The sequence below is a fragment of the Lygodium microphyllum genome, chromosome 1 (assembly GCF_053477565.2).
Source record: "Lygodium microphyllum isolate KBCC chromosome 1, Lygodium_microphyllum_v1.1.10, whole genome shotgun sequence".
NCBI classification, from domain to species: Eukaryota; Viridiplantae; Streptophyta; class Polypodiopsida; order Schizaeales; family Lygodiaceae; genus Lygodium; species Lygodium microphyllum.
The window spans coordinates 106016630-106035054 of record NC_141135.1 but is presented as its reverse complement, the minus strand read 5'-3'; the positions used below and the strand labels follow the sequence as shown (position 1 = coordinate 106035054).

Below are 18425 nucleotides of genomic sequence, written 5' to 3'. Positions count from 1 at the left end.
ATGGGTGTTGGTGGTCGCTCCCCTACCAATTAGCAAGACAAAGATGAAGCCGCTAAGACTGGCACTATCTCTGATGTCCAACTTTGTAGTAGGATCAAACCTCATCTATGGGAGAACATTGGTTGGGGAAGGCTGTTGGGGCTGCACTGGAGTCCCTTGAGAAAGAAGAGGGACAGGTTGCTGTATCATGAATCAAGTTTTCTCTGTTGTTTTCCTTCTATGCTGGTTTTGTGCTTTGTTAGAGTTCAAGCCTTACTGGTCTTGTAAAGTTGTCTAAGGGAAAGGGAGGATCAAGGAGAAAGGGTGGAGGCCATTCCTTGGAACAGGGCAACCAATATGGGGGTGTCGAAGCCACTTGGAGACTCCAAAGCCAAGCCTACTAAAGACTGAAAGCTGAAAACAAACACCCTAATAATTGTAGCCTGTAGACACTAGAGATAAGTCCAAACATCCTCTTCATCATTCTCAGAAGGAGAGTCTTCCTCCCCTTCTCCTTTCTCCTCCTCCTCCTCCTCCTCCTCCTCCTCCTCATCATCATCATCATTATACATACCATGCTCACTAAGGAAAATAAGGCAAGGGAAATATCACTTATACTTGGCCCCATGCATAACAATGAGGCTACAATGTCCTCTTCCTCCTCTCATGCTAGCAGCCACAAAAGTATGAGCCAAAATTGCACTTTATTCAAGCCATTTATAAAAATGTTAACCTTTAAAAATGCCACTCTGGAACCCATATATCACACTCAAGTTTGCAAGCATTTGCAAACGTCTGCCTAGCATATCATGTGCATCTGAAAATAACTATGCTAGAAATCACAGAATTTTATGATTTTCAATTGCTCTATTTACTTTTTCCAGAAGAACTCTTCGGGAATCATTGTAAGATTTCTTTAGGGTTCATGATATCAATCCTGATCAGTACTCTCTTTTTACACTGTTTTTGATGAGGTCTATGTTCTTCCAGACAATTTCATTGTACATTGTGTGTTTTTGAAATGATTCTGGCATATTTTTTATGGTGCTCACCTTCTTGGTAGCATCGCATCTACTAAATTAATGCAATGAGAACAATGGTTTCACCAGAAAAGAAGAGAGCATGTGTACAGATGTGCATGCATGCGTGTGTGTGTGTGTGTGTGTGTAGAGAGAGAGAGAGAGAGAGAGAGAGAGAGAGAGAGAAGGGGAGGTAAAACAGGAACTTGTTCCAAAAGCTGTTATTAGAAGTAAGATTATGCCTGTCCATTCCATTCTGACCACACACCCCAATGTGGGAAGCGGCCAACTTGATACAAGCCTCCACAATCCCAAGCCTCTGCTATCAACTGTCAAAGACATGGAAGACATAACTCGTGACTTTCCACTGAAGAAATGTGCAGCATGCTGAGAAAGATGAAAGAAGAAACAAGATCTACAGTGGAGCAGACCTTAACACCATTGAGCACAGGATCATTGCTAATCATATCTATTAAAGGAGGTTCCCTAAGGGGGGTTCCCGTGGTCAAAGAATCGCCATCTGATCCTTTGGTCGTACCAAACACGTTCTCTCTGTCCCACAGGCTTCCAAAGTGGACAGCCATCCAAGAGTAGAACACCTGTCACCTTCAATATTTTCTAAAATCTTCCCTTACAGATTACTCATTAAGACTGAAAATCGGAACAGGCTGGACTGCATGCTTCCATAAGCATCCAAGCAGTTTGATAGAAAAGTTTATAGTACCTGCTTGCTCGAGTGAGGATTGAGGCCAAGTCAAAACGAAATCCATCCACATGCATTTCTCTCACCCAATACCTGAAAAACACACCAAAAATAGGAATAATAATATTAATGCCACTCAATCCATAAAAGCTTTCCAAAATTGCATGTGTCCCCTATAATGCTATTTTCAGCATGTTCCTAGCACAAAACCTCCTCTTGACATATTATAAAAGCAGTTAAATTATCATGCTTAATCTGTTGCACATTGTGTTAAAAATTAAACTAAGTTGCTCAGATATAGCCTCTCAAACAGAGTGGAGTATGAAGTTCTTGCAGCTAAAGGAAAACTTAGCGTAATAAAGACAATAACAAACACAAATTGCTGTAGCATTGAAATTGCACTTCAGATTCAGGCCACTTTACTTCAGCTAAAGGTACAGCAAAGGACACTTTAAATTGCATCACCATGGACAGCGAGAACAATTACCATAAAGCAATAATCAGTTTTTTCACCTGAGACAGTCCACTATGAAGCGGCGGACAACTGGATGGTTGCAATTAAAGGTATTGCCACAGCCAGAATAGTTGTAGAACTCACCCTGAAAGCATATATTTCAAGAAAATGTTTAGTAAATCATCTTTTGCAAACATCCAGTTTTTGCAATATCCTTCTCAAATCCACCCTTCAAGACACCCATCCTTAGAAACCACCTTAATTTACATGTTGCAGCTACAACTCAAAGACAGGAAAAGCAAGGGAAAACAGGGCTAAACCGAGGAGTGAACTTCAATAAATGTGTGGATGCATGTATGTTACAGATCTGGGTGAGATTTGAGACTGTTATATTGCTGTTATATAGGGATTAGCAGGGCTTAAGTGCTGTGATTAGAGTTTGCAGAAGATTTTGCCTTGATTCAGGGGCTCTCTTGCATGTTGAATACCCGAAAAGAGGAAATATGTGGACAGATTTGGATCTCTTTTTCTACTGTTGTAGGTGAGAGAGTGCAGGGATTTTATGCTGAAAACACAAGGGTTTTGAAGTTTTCGTATACTGACAAGACCTACCGATAGACTCCCTGGCATCTGTCCTGAGCTGAAAATCTCCTGAAAGGCCAGAAGTAGGGGGGTCCTTCACCACCTCCCAGTAGGTAGTGACGAAGGCCTTAGAAAGACTATCCTCAGCCGGGCATTTCTGCCCATCCTGTGCATGGAAGGCCTCCGCTAATTCCTTCTTTGTGAAGGGGTCTAGGAGGGTGCGCCCCATCTCCTCTATTGACGAGGGATGGAATGCAGTCCCAAACTTGCTGTCTACCATGTTGTACTCTGGCTGAGACTGCCTCTTGCTGAAAAAGTTGTCTGTAGTAATCCGAGGCAATCTCCATCACCTCATCTGGGCTAGAGAGAATCCTCTTGCACTAATTACGGAGGCTGCGAATTTGATCTCCTGAGGTGCGGGGCTGATGCACCTGAAAAAACTCCTTGCAGATTGTGTCCCCCTTCCGCGCCCAAAAGGCTGCCAAGGTATGGAAGGAAAACTCCGAGCGCCTATCCTCAAGACCAGCGAGGGCTGCCCGTGCGTGCACCTCCTGCATGTGGAGAGTGGGATCCCCTGGTGCTTCCTGGAGTAGTCTTTGAGTAGTTGCTAGGTCTCGCCGGAGTGCTCTCTCCTCCTCCAAACTCTGCTGCCTAGCCGGTAGGGTTACCTCCTGGCAAATCGTGCTCGACTCGGCTAAGACCTCTACAACCTCTTTGTGATCCGGTCCCTCTTGTCCCACTCCCTAGTCCAGAGCTGCTCAATCAGCCTCCTCATCTCCTCCCTCTTGTAGATCGAGTTAGGGATCTGATAGAATCGCGTGCCAAGGGCTGAAACGGGAGTATCAAGTGTGAGGAGAACCGGGCAGTGATCAGATAGGGTGGTACCAACCAACTGCCCTACCTAGCCTCCTTGAGAGCACCCCCACTCTCCCACATAGAACCGGTCCAATCATCTCAACAGAGCTCCGCCTAGACGCCTGTATCCCCAAGAGAAGTCCATCGGCCTCTCCCTCCTGTGAAAAGCTAGGTCCTGCCAAGCATCATGTGCTCCTACCGCGAGGAGGAAGACTTCCCATGCCTCCTGCTCCTCCCTAGCCATAGCCTGGTAATCTCTACCTTTGCCCTGCTCATCCTCTAAGGCTTCTAGATTGTTGAAGTCTCCTCCAACAATCCAAGAGTCCACCTTTGGAAGTCTTGCTACAATCTCCATCCAGAACCTGCTGCTTGCCCTAACCTCCGTAGGAGCATAGACATTGAGGACTCCAAGGCATGAGTTCTCTAAGTCCAGTCTGATCCATAGGACCCTTCCTGCTACAATTGTCCCGTGGTCTCGCACACAGGCGGTAAGGCTTGGGCCTATTGCCATGAGGACATGTATTTTTGAAACCTCACTTAACATGTGGATTAATTTTTAATCACATAGTCAAGTAAATGTTGCACATGTGAGGTGTAACTCGGGTTAGAGTAAATTTACGTGCCCGAGATCCGAGAAAATCATAGGATGTCAAAGATAAAAGTTTGTATAAGTTATGCCGCACAGGTACTTGGTGGTATCTGGTGCCAGTTGTTGGTCTAGGTCATTCATTTGGCCATAAGTGTCAGTTTTGGTGACACTAGAGAAGTGGCATTTAATGATACCTAACGCCAATCTGATGGGTGGTCAAGGTCAAAGATGGTGTAGAGACACTCGAGAATGGAAGTTGCCTAGCCAATTTAATTATTGGCCAGTCTGATTATTTTTCAAGGCATTGAAATAATTATTAGATTATTTTCAATATTTAAAGAATAAAAATTAATATTTAATTATGGATAATGATGAAAAAACCATTTGGGAAGGCTGCCACTTGTCAAAAATGCCCATGCAAGATTGAAAAATGTCTTTAGAGGCTAGAGAGAGGGAGGAGATGCTGTTGGTATGATTTGCAGCCATTGGAGGACCTTCTGAGGCAGCCAGGGGTAAGAGAAGACCAATCAACAGCAGAGATGACAGCATCCATAGGCTGTTGAGACAGGGCAACAATAGTAAAGGACTGATTTTCTTCAATTCTTTGCATTTACAAGCTGTTATGGCAGGGCAGCAGCCGCATTTGACAGATTTTCAATCATTCTTTGTGACAAACTCTGAATTTTCTCTCTCTACAGCTTTCTTTGTCATCTCCCAACCATTTCATAGCCTTGCTTCGAAGATCTCAACATTTGGACCCTTAGAGGCTGTAAACCCTAATTTACAACAAAAAGGATTTAGCAGCGACCTCTGGATGTGTGCTAGAAATTGGAAGCTCCAAGACTTGGATTCAATAGGGCTGAAGCTGTTTTTAGCCTATTCAAGTGGAGGGACCAACAAATAATTGAATTTCGGGCATTTTCCATCTCCATCAAAGCGGTGAACGCCAATTAAGTGCTCGAATCAAGGGGCAAATCAGATTGAAGACTTGTTGGTTACTTTGGACAGCAAGGGGAGTTTGGACTGCGAAGGGGATTGGGAAAATCCCATTGTAAATCAACTTTTTCTTCAATAAAGCTAAAGAAATACTAAAAGGGGCATCAATTTTGGGACCAATCAGGTATGCATTGTCCAAGATCAGTAGGTAAATTTTTATTTTCAGATTTACATTAATTGTTTGCTGCTATAATTAAGTTGTAATCACGGATTTACCACCCATCCATGGAAGGAAGGCTGGTTACATGGTTCCATTGCTGGGATACCATCAAATCCTTTGAATTGGTGGGCCCGTGGTACTTGATTGCAACTTGGGACTATTGCATTATTGCTGAAATTGTTCTCAGCAATAAATTATAGCAAGCATGTCTTCACATGGTGATACGGGATCAAGTGGAGAGGGTGCATCACTCCTTGGTCAATCACATGGTGAAGGGGGAAATGCAATGATTGATGTTGGGCATGGTTCTCAGCATGGACAGCATGCTGAAAATGTGGGAAATGACACAAATGTTGGCACTTCAATGCATAAAGAGGCTGATGACCAACAAGGGGTTGAAGAATTTGATGATAGCTTCAAGGAATCGAATGCGTACAGTAGCAAATATTTTTGCTGAATTGGCAAAGGATCCCTAGTTTACTCGATTCTTGAATGCCCCAAAGAAGGATAGCAAAGGCAAAGAGAAGAAGACACCTTCTACAACTTCGGGACAGCCACAAGAACCAAAGGAATGCCTGATGAGCACAAACAATTGGTATCCGTGGGGCAGCATGGCCAACTTGGTAGTGCCAATCCATGGGAACATGGGCAGCAAGGCAATTTTGCACATGCAAACATGGGACATTAAGGATACTTCGGTGGTGGTACCGTTTTTCATGCTATGGTTGGACAAGCACCGCATACGGGAATGTATGGCACAAATCCCTATTGTATGCAGCAGCCAATGCATGACTCACAACACCCAATGTATCTGGGTAATGCAAGTGGAATGCCTAATCCCATGTATGGCAGCATAAGCATGATGCTTGGGGCACAAAGCGGGCCATATGGATATGTATCGGCACCCCCAGGGACTGTTGGAGCATAGGGATTTGATGCTGGTCATGTAGGTGCTTCAGATAGTGCTTGTTTTAATGCAAACACAACCAATGCACCCTTTTTGCAGTAGCCCATTTATGATAACTCGACTCCCATAGGCCTGCCGAAGGACTATGATGAAGGTGGCAAAAGCATGAAGTTTGAGCCTTTCAGTGGTGCACAAGATAGGCTGAAAGCACTTGTTTTTATTTAGCAGTTTGATGCAGCCGATACGCAAGGTAGCCACATTTTTGAAGGGAAATGCATTGCAGTGGTAGTCTACACTTCTTATTCAAGGGAAGTCACCCACCACTTGGGTCCACTTCAAGCAAATGATTGCTTTAAATTGGTTGACAAGTACCTTTGAAGTAGACATTATGACAGCTTGGAATCAGTTGAATTCCAAAGATTGCAAGAACTTGGAATAATATAATAAGAAGTTTTAGGATGCATTGCTGCCAGTTACTCATGGAGAGCTTTTTGCTAGTAGATAATTAGCCAGGGCCATCACCTTCTGTATGAGCAGTGTCATGAGCAGTGGTCGGTTTGGAGGCTCTACCCATCCGCTAGGTACTGGAGCTCACAACAGACCGCTCTGAGGTATGGGAGATCGTAGGGAGTCTTATTAGATGGCATATCTAGAAGGCGCGGTGTCAGGAGGCTTTTGGCAGAGAGAGACTTTCAGTACAAGCGACCTTAGCAGAGCTCTGGATCTCCATCATCCATGCCCCCCGTGGCCGATGAGATCCGAGTCCAGGACTCATCAAGAGCTTCGTTGTCATTTCATGTGTACTTGGGGTGGCTAGGACCTGTTTTTCGTGATGCAGGCAGGCAGCCTCAAATGGCAATACACCTCCCCTCCATGGCTCCTTGTCCCCATCTCCCCTAGACCGCCACCTTGAGAGGCTTGTACATCTGATATATCTGTGACTTTGCATCAACTCCAGCTAGTCTGTTGAGCATGAGCACTTCCTTGTATTCAGGTTTTTTTCTGAAGTAATATAATTAGCCACACTTTATTTGCAAAAAAAGTCACAATCATAGACTCTAGTGTGCCATGAAACACCATCCTAAGGGCTCTCCTCCATACCTCTCGAGCCCTAGGGCATCCCAAATAAAATGTCTCTCTATCTCCTCTTGCTCCCCACATCTAATACAAGGAATAGGGTCTTTGTCATAACCAAGCCAAGTACAAACTGCGAGACTCACATGTGCTAATAATCATAAAAAGAGTAAAATCTTTCTAGGTCTAAAGCCATTCTTCAATCTCCTCCAAACATAGTAACATAGAACGGGTTTGGGATGGGAACAGGAACAAGGATGGGGATGGGGACGGGAATGGGGACCACGATGGGGATGGGGAAAGGAATCACCATTCCTTGTCACAATGAGAGAGGGCCCTAACATGAGAACGTGATCGGGATGGTAAAAGGGTGGGATAGGACTGGGAGACAAGAAGATTGAAAATGATCGTTCCATGTTACTATGCCTCCAAAAGTTTGCATGGAAATGAGGCAACACACCTTGTGAAGTCCAATGTTGAGTTGCTGCTCGCATCACTCTAATTCTACCCATCTATATCCTCCTTCCCAATCTACTGGTGTATCCAAATAAGGAGACTCCTAGGTCTCTCTACAAATTGATCTTTTCAAACCCACTATCCAAGGTCCCACTATTGATCTACGATCCTCAAGTACTAAGAAGGTTAAACTACACACTCCGTAAATAGCCACCACTATGAGAAGAATGTCTCCTCTAGTAAATAGTCCACTCCATGTCTGAGAAGTATCTGTATCAGTCCTTCACTCTCCCGGTACCTCCTCCCTAATGTTATCCATCATGTTCTAGCCCCTCTGATGCCTCCAAGCCTCTATCTCTTTCATTGAGCCAGTATCACAAGAAAGGCAAACCACTGCCCAATTGTAAAAATTATCAGCAAAGAGAACCTCCCCCCCAACATAACCATGCCCTCTCTCCAATGTTGTGGCCTCTTTGTCCTAAGTAGCTAGTTGAAGAGAAGAGGACCAAGGCTGCCTCATCTTCTGTTCGACAATGGCTGGGTCAATTAGATTAAGTCCTTCCAATACTGATCTGCAAGACAAAGTAATAGCAGCAGCAAATTTGACCTCGAAAACATTCCCAAGCCTTGTGGCACAGATGTTCTGAAAAATTGAGTGAATGGTAGGCTGGCATGGTCCTCCATCAGTACAAACAATAGTCTTCAATATCCATAGAAATAACTTCTTCCACGGTTCCGCATCTAGAAGAATGCATTGCCACCTTATCAACTTTGCTCATAACAGCTGTGTTTGCAATCTTTGACTATGCGGCTCCTGTAACCTCCATGCCACCAAAAGAAGTTGCTGCTCCCTAAGCTTGTCCAACATTGAGTATTCAGTTGTTCCTTGCTTACTTCCAAGAGCCATTCTAGTTTAGCGCACTCCTCCTCGCTGTTCATGGCATCAGTGGCTCATCCTTCAACTTAGACTACCTCTCCACGTGTCCCTACCCCATATGCTCCACCCTCTGCTTTGAGCCTTTACCCTTGCTGCTTTGGTTCCTTCCACACTTGGCACCAATCCTACACCTCCCCATTGATTGATTCATTCACTATCCAGATAATTGGAGGGCTAACATGTTTCTTCTTTCTTCTGATACCCTAACAAAGAAAGTCAAGGATTCAGCACATTTTTAGCAGTCCCTTTATGAACATTGAAAAGACTAGTGAAACCTAAAAATGATTCCATTGCATAGAGATGTGAACCACAGGCATTCCAACAATATCCTCACTTGTTTGGAGTCAATTCAAATGCCGTCAACCGAGATAATAGATTACAGTCCAAACTACAACAGCTCCATGCAAAAGAACTCACAGTTGGATTGTTTAAAAGAAATTGTCTCTTGTAATGAAAGATAAGACAATACACAAGTGATATACATGTTTCTCTAATAACTTACTAATTATCACATAAAATTCCCTTTTCTCCAGTTCACAGTTGCAAATGCTCTTGGATTGGACACATGTTGTATAAAACCTTGCCCATATGGACTAACATGGAGCCTTAGCCATTGAGTTTCATTGTTTTCTATGTTTTACAGCACCACCTAAGACATTAAATCTACCAAAGGATATTCTGTATGAAGATACCCTTGTCTAGCGATTACTAATGTGATACATAGACAAAGATGAGATCAACTCGAGGACCTTTGTGTCAGCAACAAAGATTTTCAGCAAAGCTTTTGATGCTCTCATCATTGCCTTAAATCCTATGGTTACTGGATGTGTGACACTAGACATTTGGAATGGAGACCCCATGAGCACTTCACTTGAGCTCCTCATTGAACCTTAATGAGATATCTTGGATGTCATGTGGGGATAGACATCACTTCAGAGGAACTAGCACCTCTTCTTTTGATCATTAGGTAGAAGCTCCTTTATTGGAGCACCACAAGACATTTCTAGCAAGGATAGTTGTGATTGCTAATCAGGTTCTCCTTGCATCTATCTAGCATCCCCTCCTGCTAGGCATTCTCTAGGTCATGTATTGGCCAAGTGAAGCATCTCATCAGTAAAATCATCTGATTAGGAGGAGATAGGAACCCAGCCATGCAAGGCAGATCGGGATGTTGTCATTCAATCTAGATCCAGAGTGGTTTGTGGATCATTGACTTAAACTACCAGGGTCAAGCTTTGTTGGTGAAGCTCTTTGTTAGGGATATTCTCCAATGTGAGGATTCGAGGAAGAAGTTATTGCTATGGAGAATCAAGTTGATTACCCCTGCACTTGGAGGACCATGGAAACCTAGCATTCACTGGATCTTCAAGGAGATCGAGGCTAGAGACCTTGGGAGGGGATTCAAGGTCGAATTCGCAGCTTCCATCAATAGAGCCTGGAGATCTGATTCATCTAGCCTCCACCAAAAAATAAAGAGAAGATTAGAAAATTTCCTCTCTTCAGCCATCAGTGGAGATCAAAGTTTGGCCATACTCTTAGAAAGAGGACTGATCTTTCTAAAGAGAGATTCTCTACACAGGTTTCCTCCATAGCAGGAGGGGGGTTGGCTTTTCCGAAAGGTACTGCAGGAAACTCCAAAAGATAGAGACTGCACAGGATTAGGGGTGTCAGAGCTATGATAGAGACAGTGATGGAGGAAGTACCAAGTGGTGGACATATACAGGCAACCCCCAAACTTGGATAGGTCTCTTCTCCTAAGGAGACATCCAAGCGGGTGTCATTGCAACTAATAGAGAGACTGTGGAGGAAGATTGTTGACTTATGAGAAGAGACTTGGATCATGTAGAGTTCACAAGTTGCTCCCGGAGCAGGATCAGAGTAGGGGCTCATTGCCACAGGGGATGGTACTTGCAACGTGATTTTCTTTGGTCACACCACCAGGTTGGGGAGGAGAATACCAATGAGTAGGATCAGAACAGAGCCAACTACTCAGCATCTGTATAGACAGGACATCTCTGTGCCTTTCTAAGCAGAATTGTGAAGGAGAATGGATTATAGTTTCAGATCCAAGAAGATCTCACTCTTGAAATGGCTTATAAAAAATGGGATTTTGGCAGGTGGCACCCATCTTGTTTAAGGCAAGGTTCCTATAGCATGCATGAGATGTGGAGAACTAGGGCCCAGAGGACACTCATACACCCTGGCTATGGGACTGCCCAAGGGCCCAAAAGGTGTGGAGAGTCCACAAAATGATATTTCATGGTACAGTTAAGACTATGATAGTGACCATTCAGGGCGTAGCTTGGGCCATGCACAAAGGCCCAATATGTAATATGAGCATTTTCAAGGGAGTCGCTCCTTTCTCATTTTGTCAACCAACACTTGAGCAGGATTCCACACTAGACTTCTTGCAAGTAGAGCGAAGTAAGGGCCATTGCCATAGATAGGTATTGCCATTCCCACACTTGAGCAAGATTCCACACTAGACTTCTCACAAGCAGAGTGGGCTAAGCCACAGATGTGCATCACTCAGAGCAAGGAGCAGCCACACCATTCATATACAGGACATTTCTCTTGCAAGGACTCTCTCCGACGGATGTTGGCGTGACGGCTTCTGATGGATGCTGGCGTGATGGCTCTCTCTGACGGGATGCTTCTGATGGGATGCTGGCGTGACGGCTCTCTCTCTCTCTCTCTCTCTCTCTCTCTTTTCGTAATGGATGTTATATTTATAAAGTACTAAACGACAAAAGAGTTACAAAAAGTCATGGCAAAGACGCAGAGGAAATTGCCATATGCCAGGGAAGTAAGTCCTCCTGAGGGAGTAAGTCAGAGTGCCGAATGAGATCTATCTGCCAATGCAAGAGACCTTTAAGCCTAGCAATATGTCCCTGAACATTAGAGGCTGAATCAAAAAGAAAAGCATTCCGAATGGTCCAATTGTGCCAACAGCCCCAGTATCTAAGAAAGTGAAACAAGATCTTCATATGCAACTGTGCCAGTGTGGGGTATTTGGGCCGCACAAAAACCCAATCAAAAGGCCTTAGCGAGAAACCAACCATTGCTCCCCAAACCACTGACAAGAGTGACAGAGAAATAAATTGATGACGGGCCGATTCTGTTGGGTGGAGTGGACAACGGAAGCAACAAGAGACGGAGGCAAGAAGCAAAGCGTGCTACTGAAGTTGTATTACTGAAGTTATAAAGAATACAAAAGATACACCTAATATAATGAAACCCTAACCTAACATGATGAAACCCTAATTGGGTTTCATACATGTACTAGGTGTCCCAACTGGAACTAGTACTAAGTGTACCATAGGTCCTAGACTCCTAACTGATAATATCTAGGCCTACAAGGCACATACCAAGGAATGAGTGACACCTATGGATAGCCCATAGAGTGGCCTACAAACCCCCCTCGACGGTATGGGCTGAAGTATCTTGGAAATGTCTCAAGATACTTGAAAGACTAAGTCATGGTTGCACAAATTCATCCAATGTGGATATAGCAACCTATGACTGTACAGAGAAGGCAAATCACGTAACAAAAGGGACCAAGTGTAAAGCTTGTCGAAAAGCTTCAAACTTAGGCCGCGGAAGAGCCTTAGTGAAATCTGCGAAGTTGTCCTCAGTGGGAACATAAGACAACTTGATGTCATCATCTGACCATCTCTCTCTGACATAATGATAATGAACCTCAATGTGCTTTGTGCGAGCATGAAACACTGGATTTTGTGCTATAGCCAAAGCACTCTGACTGTCAGTATGGATGACGGTAGGAGCTGTCTGACCAACTAGAAGATCTGCAAGTAATTTCCGTAGCCAAACACACTCTACTGTAGCTGTGAAAGCTGCTCTGTACTCAGCTTCACAACTAGATGTGGCAACTGTAGCCTGCTTCTTGCTGAACCATGAGATGCATGAAGAACCAAGCATAAAACAATTGCTACTGTGGGATCTGCGTGTATCCTGGCAACCAGCCCAATCACTATTAGTGAACCCATGCATGATAAGTGAAGTATCAGCCCTGTAAAGAAGGCCCAAGTATTGCGTGCCTTTGATGTACCTGAAGACACGTTTCACTGCATGCCAATGGTGATGAGTGGGACTGTGCATGTATCTGCTCAACTGAGAAACCACATACTGCAAGTCTGGCCGAGTATGACATAGATAAAGCAAACAACCAACTGCCTGCTGATAGGAGGTAGCATCACATGGACCACTGCCATCTTCAGCAGAGAAATGAAAACCAGTCTCTAATGGGGTGGAGACAGGCTTACAATCCTCCATCTGAAATCTATGTAGAAGCTGCCCAATGTACTTCGATTGTGACATCACAATTCCCCCTCAGATCGAGCAAATTGAATGCCCAAATAGTAGTGCAACTGGCCAAGATCAGTCATGGAAAAAGACTGCTGTAATTCCTGCTTGAAATCTGCAATTTTCTCGGGATGTGGCCCGGTGAGAATCATATCATCCACATAGAGGATCACAATCAGCAAATCTGCCCCCCTCTTGTGGATATATAAAGTCACTTTTGTAGGACTATTCTGAAAGCCAAGGCTGAGCAAATGAGTGTGTATCTTGTCATACCAAGCCCTGGGTGCATGTTTCAATCCTTATAAGCCTTTCTTCAGCCAGCATACCTTCCGTTCAGACCCTTCAACCTCCAAGCCTGGAGGTTGAGCAACATAGACTTCCTCTGCCAAAAGACCATTGAGAAATGCTGTCTTTATATCCAACTGATGTACCTCCCAATTATTATGGGCAGCCAGGGCAATAACACATCTAATGGTGGTGATGCGTGAAGTGGGGGCAAAGGTCTCTTCATAATCAATGCCCTCCTTCTGAGCATAGCCTTTGGCCACAAGATGGGCTTTGTACCTGTCAATTGAACCATCAGCTTTTCTTTTTACCTTGTATACCCACTTAGTCCCTACTGCATGTTTGCCTGCAGGCAAGTAACATAACTCCCATGTTTTGTTGCATGAATGGAGTCCAATTCATCCTACATGGCTTTCATCCACAATTCATTTCAGAAGGCATCTTTGTGACAAACAGGATCCTCATAAAATGCTATAGCAATCAATGCATGAGCAACCGAGTTTGCCAAATCTCTTTTGGCTGCAGCTCTCGTACGGGCCTGCAAAGGAGCATCTAACTTGTTGTCCTTCAAAGTTTCAAAGAGCCAACGAGGAGCTCTTTTAAGCTGTCTAATATCAGCCAATTCTTGCTCTACTGCCTCTTCCATAGTGTCCCTAGTAGCACGTGGCATCTGTGTCAAAACAGGTGGCTGTCCGGACTGTGTAGTAGGCTGTAAATGAGCATTAGGTGGAGGAGCATAACCCTGTGGTGCATCATCTGAGGCATCAGATCCAAGCAATGGCACAAGAGTATCAAAAATATCTGAGACACCAAGTGTAGACTGCACTTTGCAGTCCCACAAGGGCATGGAAGATGTCTCATCAAAGATGACATCTCTACTGACAATTACCCTCTTGGTGGAAGGCTCATAAAGTTTATAACCTTTACTCTCTGCATTGTATCCCAAAAATATACATTTTATAGCCTTATCATCCAGCTTTGTCCGCCTCTGTGAAGGCACATGTGCATAGGCCAAACACCCAAAAGTACGCATGTGAGAAATGGTTGGCTTGTGTCCTTTCCAAGCCTCATAGGGTGTGATTGTTTTCAATGCTTTGGTGGGACTCCTGTTGAGCACATAATTGGCACACATCACTGCATCCAGCCAAAACATATTGGGCAAATTCTTGCCCTTAAGCATTCACCTGGCTATTTCCATAATTGTCCTATTCTTTCTCTCAACAACTCCATTCTGCTGAGGAGTGTAAGGCACTGTACACTCATGATGAATACCATGGGATTTCATGTAAGCATTAAATTCATTTGACATATATTCACCACCTCTGTCTGATCTCAAGTGTGCAATCTTCAAGCCTGAATCATTTTCAGCCAAGGCAATGAAATGCTTGAAGCAGGTAAACACCTCTGACTTGGACTTCAATGCAAAGATCCAAGTATACTTGGTAAAATCATCAATGAACGTCACAAAATAATAGAAACCTCCAATTGAAGCAGCCCGCATAGGACCACACACATCACTGTGAATCAAGAATAGCTTGCGTGATGCTCCAACTCTACCATCCTTAGGTATGACAAAGCGGTGCATCTTGCCAAGCAAGCAAGCTTCACAGACATGCTTATGAGGAATCTGCATCTGTGGCATATCTTCAACCATTTTAGGCAACCTTACCATAGCATTAAAGTTAAGATGCCCAAACCTCTCATGCCACAAGTAAGTATCAGGCAAAACATCTGCATCAACTGCATGAGCATCATGAGCTGAACTGTCATATGCATCCAAGCTGTACAAGCCCCCTTGAAGAGTACCAGTCAATACAATAGCATCGGCATGACTCAAGTCATAGACTGCACACCTATGCCCATCAAAGACAATCTGAAATCCACATGTAGCTATGGCTGAAATAGAAATCAGATTTTTTCGTATGCCTGGTACATACAAAACATTCTCCAGAGTGACAACGTTGCCTGTAACTGATGTAACAGCCACCTGCCCAATACCCTTAACCATATAAGATGCATTGTTGGCACATGTCACGGAACCCCCCTTTGGGGCATCACTAAGAGAAGTAAACAAAGTTTTACAGGAGGTAATGTGCTTAGAAGCACCACTGTCAAAGAACCATGTAGAGGTTGAAACTGTCATACAAGCATGTGAAATTGTATCATGCACTGGAGGATTGTAATGGCATTGAACAATGAAGCCCCAATTCTGATCCCTGGCATAATTAGCTTGCTCATTAGCATGCCCATGTGTATTTGCATCAGTGCCAGAGGTAGATGTGACTGAAAGTCCAGCTTCTTTCTTCTTCTTTTCAGAAGCAATCCTCTTCCTACATTCAGCAATTTCATGGCCCGGCTTCCTGCAATAATTGCACCTCTTTTTCTTCTTTTGATCACCTTGAGAGGATGAAGTAGAAGGCTGATTAGTTGCTGTATTTTTGGGGACAGATTTCTGAAATCTCCCCTTATTCCGATCATTGGCTGCAAATGCCTGATCTGAGTGGATACTGGCATTCCGATTCACACGGCTCTGCTCCTCTTGCAGTAAAAGTGCAACCAATTGATCAAAGGAATAATAGTTGGCATTGCCCATGGCAACCAACCTCAAGGTAGTGGCGAAACCTTGGTAAGAGCCAGGCAATCCATCCAATGTGCCTGATACAAGCTGTGAGTCAGGGATGTCCTCATCAATATTAGCCAATTGCTCCTTTAAATCTTGAATAGCTGTAAGATATGCATCCATATTATCACCCTCATTCAGACGAGTATCCTTCAGTTGCTTGCGAAGATAAGCAACACAGGCCTCATTGTGTACCTGATACAAGGAAGCAAGCTTATCCCAAGAGTCCTTAGCAGTAGTGCATGATCTAATATGAGAAACAATACTTTTTCTGATAGACAGAGCAATAAATGCCTGTGCTTTAGCATCACGGCCATCCCACTGTATCATCTCCTGAGTAGGAGGAATGAAGGCATCACGGGAAGAACCAGTGGATGTAACATCACTGGAAGAAGGTGTAGCCTGCCTGACGGGCCTAGGCTCATTGCCAGATACTAGATTCCACAAGTTCTTGGAAACCAAGACATGCTTCATCATGAATGACCACATAGGGTAGTTAACCCCATCAAGCTTATCATCAGCACCAAAGGCCCCAAAGAAATCATCTTTGCCACCAGCCATTATGTAGACAAATGCACAAGAATGACAAAAGCAAAGATTAGGAGCCTCAAGCTCTCAACTGCAAATACCAATTACTGACTCCACAAGCCTCAAGGCTTTCCAGGCATAAACCAACTGTATGACCAACTGAAATCTGCCAGCAATATTTGAATGTACCTGAAAAGACAAATCCCTGCAGGAAAAATTCAAACTGAATGCAGGAATTTCAGTCAGTTGACCGGTCAACCCTAAAAGTCAACACTGGTCAACCACACAGTAAATCAGCTTTGACCAACTCGCCACCAGTAGATGTATGTCTGCAACAGCAAATACTACTGCTGTAACTACAAAATCACTCAATAAACAAGCTGTTTTGACCAAAACCGGGGCAGTTTTGACCAAAACGGTCGCAGTTTTGACCACGAATGTCAAAATCCAGCAAGACCAAGGCAAATGGAACTAGAAGAGAAGGACGACCAGATCTGTACCAAATTTGACCCAAAAAACTCTCCGAAACCCTAAAACCAGAAGTGGTTTTTGCAAAACCGGAGGTGGTTTTGGAGCAGAAAAATGATTTTGACCTGATTTTTGCACCCAGTAGGCGTCCTGACTTGTAGAACACAGCTATGCCAAAAAGTTTGCACTTTGTCAAAACCGTTGTGTGCAAGAAGTGGTTTTCTGATGCGGCAGGTGGTTTTGACAGAAAACAGGCGGTTTTGGCCCAAATGAAGGCTGTATCAGCTTGAATGGAGTCCCCCAAGGTTGGAGAAGCAGCAAGAAGGATGCAAGATCAGATTTGAAGCACTTTCCCGCGACAAAACTTCGAGCAATGGCTGGAAACTCCAGAAAATGGCGATGGGAAGCCACCTGGGAGTGATGACCAGCAAGAAGAGGAAGCGGGAGGGTCAGATCTGAAGCAATGAAGTGATGGTAACCCACTCTGATACCACTGTTGGGTGGAGTGGACAACGGAAGCAACAGGAGACGGAGGCAAGAAGCAAAGCGTGCTGCTGAAGTTATATTACTGAAGTTATGAAGAATACAAAAGATACACCTAATATAATGAAACCCTAACCTAACATGATGAAACCCTAACTGGGTGTCATACATGTACTAGGTGTCCCAACTGGATTTTGAACTAAGTGGAACTAGAACTAAGTGTACCATAGGTCCTAACTGATAATATCTAGGCCTACAAGGCACATACCAAGGAATGAGTGACACCTATGGATAGCCCATAGAGTGGCCTACGGATTCCACACTAGCGGTGCAAAAGAAACAATTGCCCATTGGAGATTCGATGCTTGGAAAGGGCTGAAGCAAGAGAAAGACGACCAATCATCACCCTCCAAAGAAAGACCTTGCATTTGAAAGGTGTCTTGTTCAACCAGCCCTCCATCACAGTTACCTTCCACCATGACTGAGATTTACGTAATCCCCATACAGTATTAGCTTTATTAACCAGCCATTGATGATCTTTAATCAGAAGATGATACACCTGGTTAGCTGAGGCCTTTTCCAAATTCAGCCGGTCTGCAAGGTCCCAGTCCTGCCAGGGACGATCCAAAGCAAGGGCAAGAAAGGGTTGTCTACTCTGGAGCACCATCAAAAGCTGTCCCCATAAATCACGGTATCCACGAGGGATCCTGAAAAGCCTCCTGGCTGTACGAAACGATATCAACACATTGCGACTGGCAAGGGTGGCATCTGCACAACTGAAGTCAAGCCCAAACGTGCCATGCGGTTAAATTTCGGTTTGAGCTCATGTTTAACTTCCCAAGAAAGTAATCGTGAGGCTGCCAACAATTCCAGTTGAAAAGAGTTAGTAGCTAAGCAGTCCTCCGCCGGATGCCACTAAGCCTTCTGGAGAACCAATTTCCAAGAACATACCAAATGAGCAAGCAGGGATGATGAAGGACTAGAACACCGAGAGTCTGCATTAAGAA

General features: G+C 44.2%; 1 protein-coding gene across 1 annotated transcript in view; it reads right to left on the bottom strand.

The window, feature by feature from the left end:
* The window catches only part of ISA1 (isoamylase 1), a 223980-nt gene that overhangs the window by 39872 nt on the left and 165683 nt on the right, over positions 1-18425 (bottom strand). The window contains exons 8-11 of the mRNA XM_087680237.1: positions 2215-2300; positions 1723-1794; positions 1430-1562; positions 1241-1327 (exon numbers count right to left, since the gene is read on the bottom strand). Of these exons, the coding sequence (XP_087536363.1) occupies positions 1241-1327; positions 1430-1562; positions 1723-1794; positions 2215-2300 (378 nt within the window). The remainder of the gene's footprint in view (positions 1-1240; positions 1328-1429; positions 1563-1722; positions 1795-2214; positions 2301-18425) is intronic.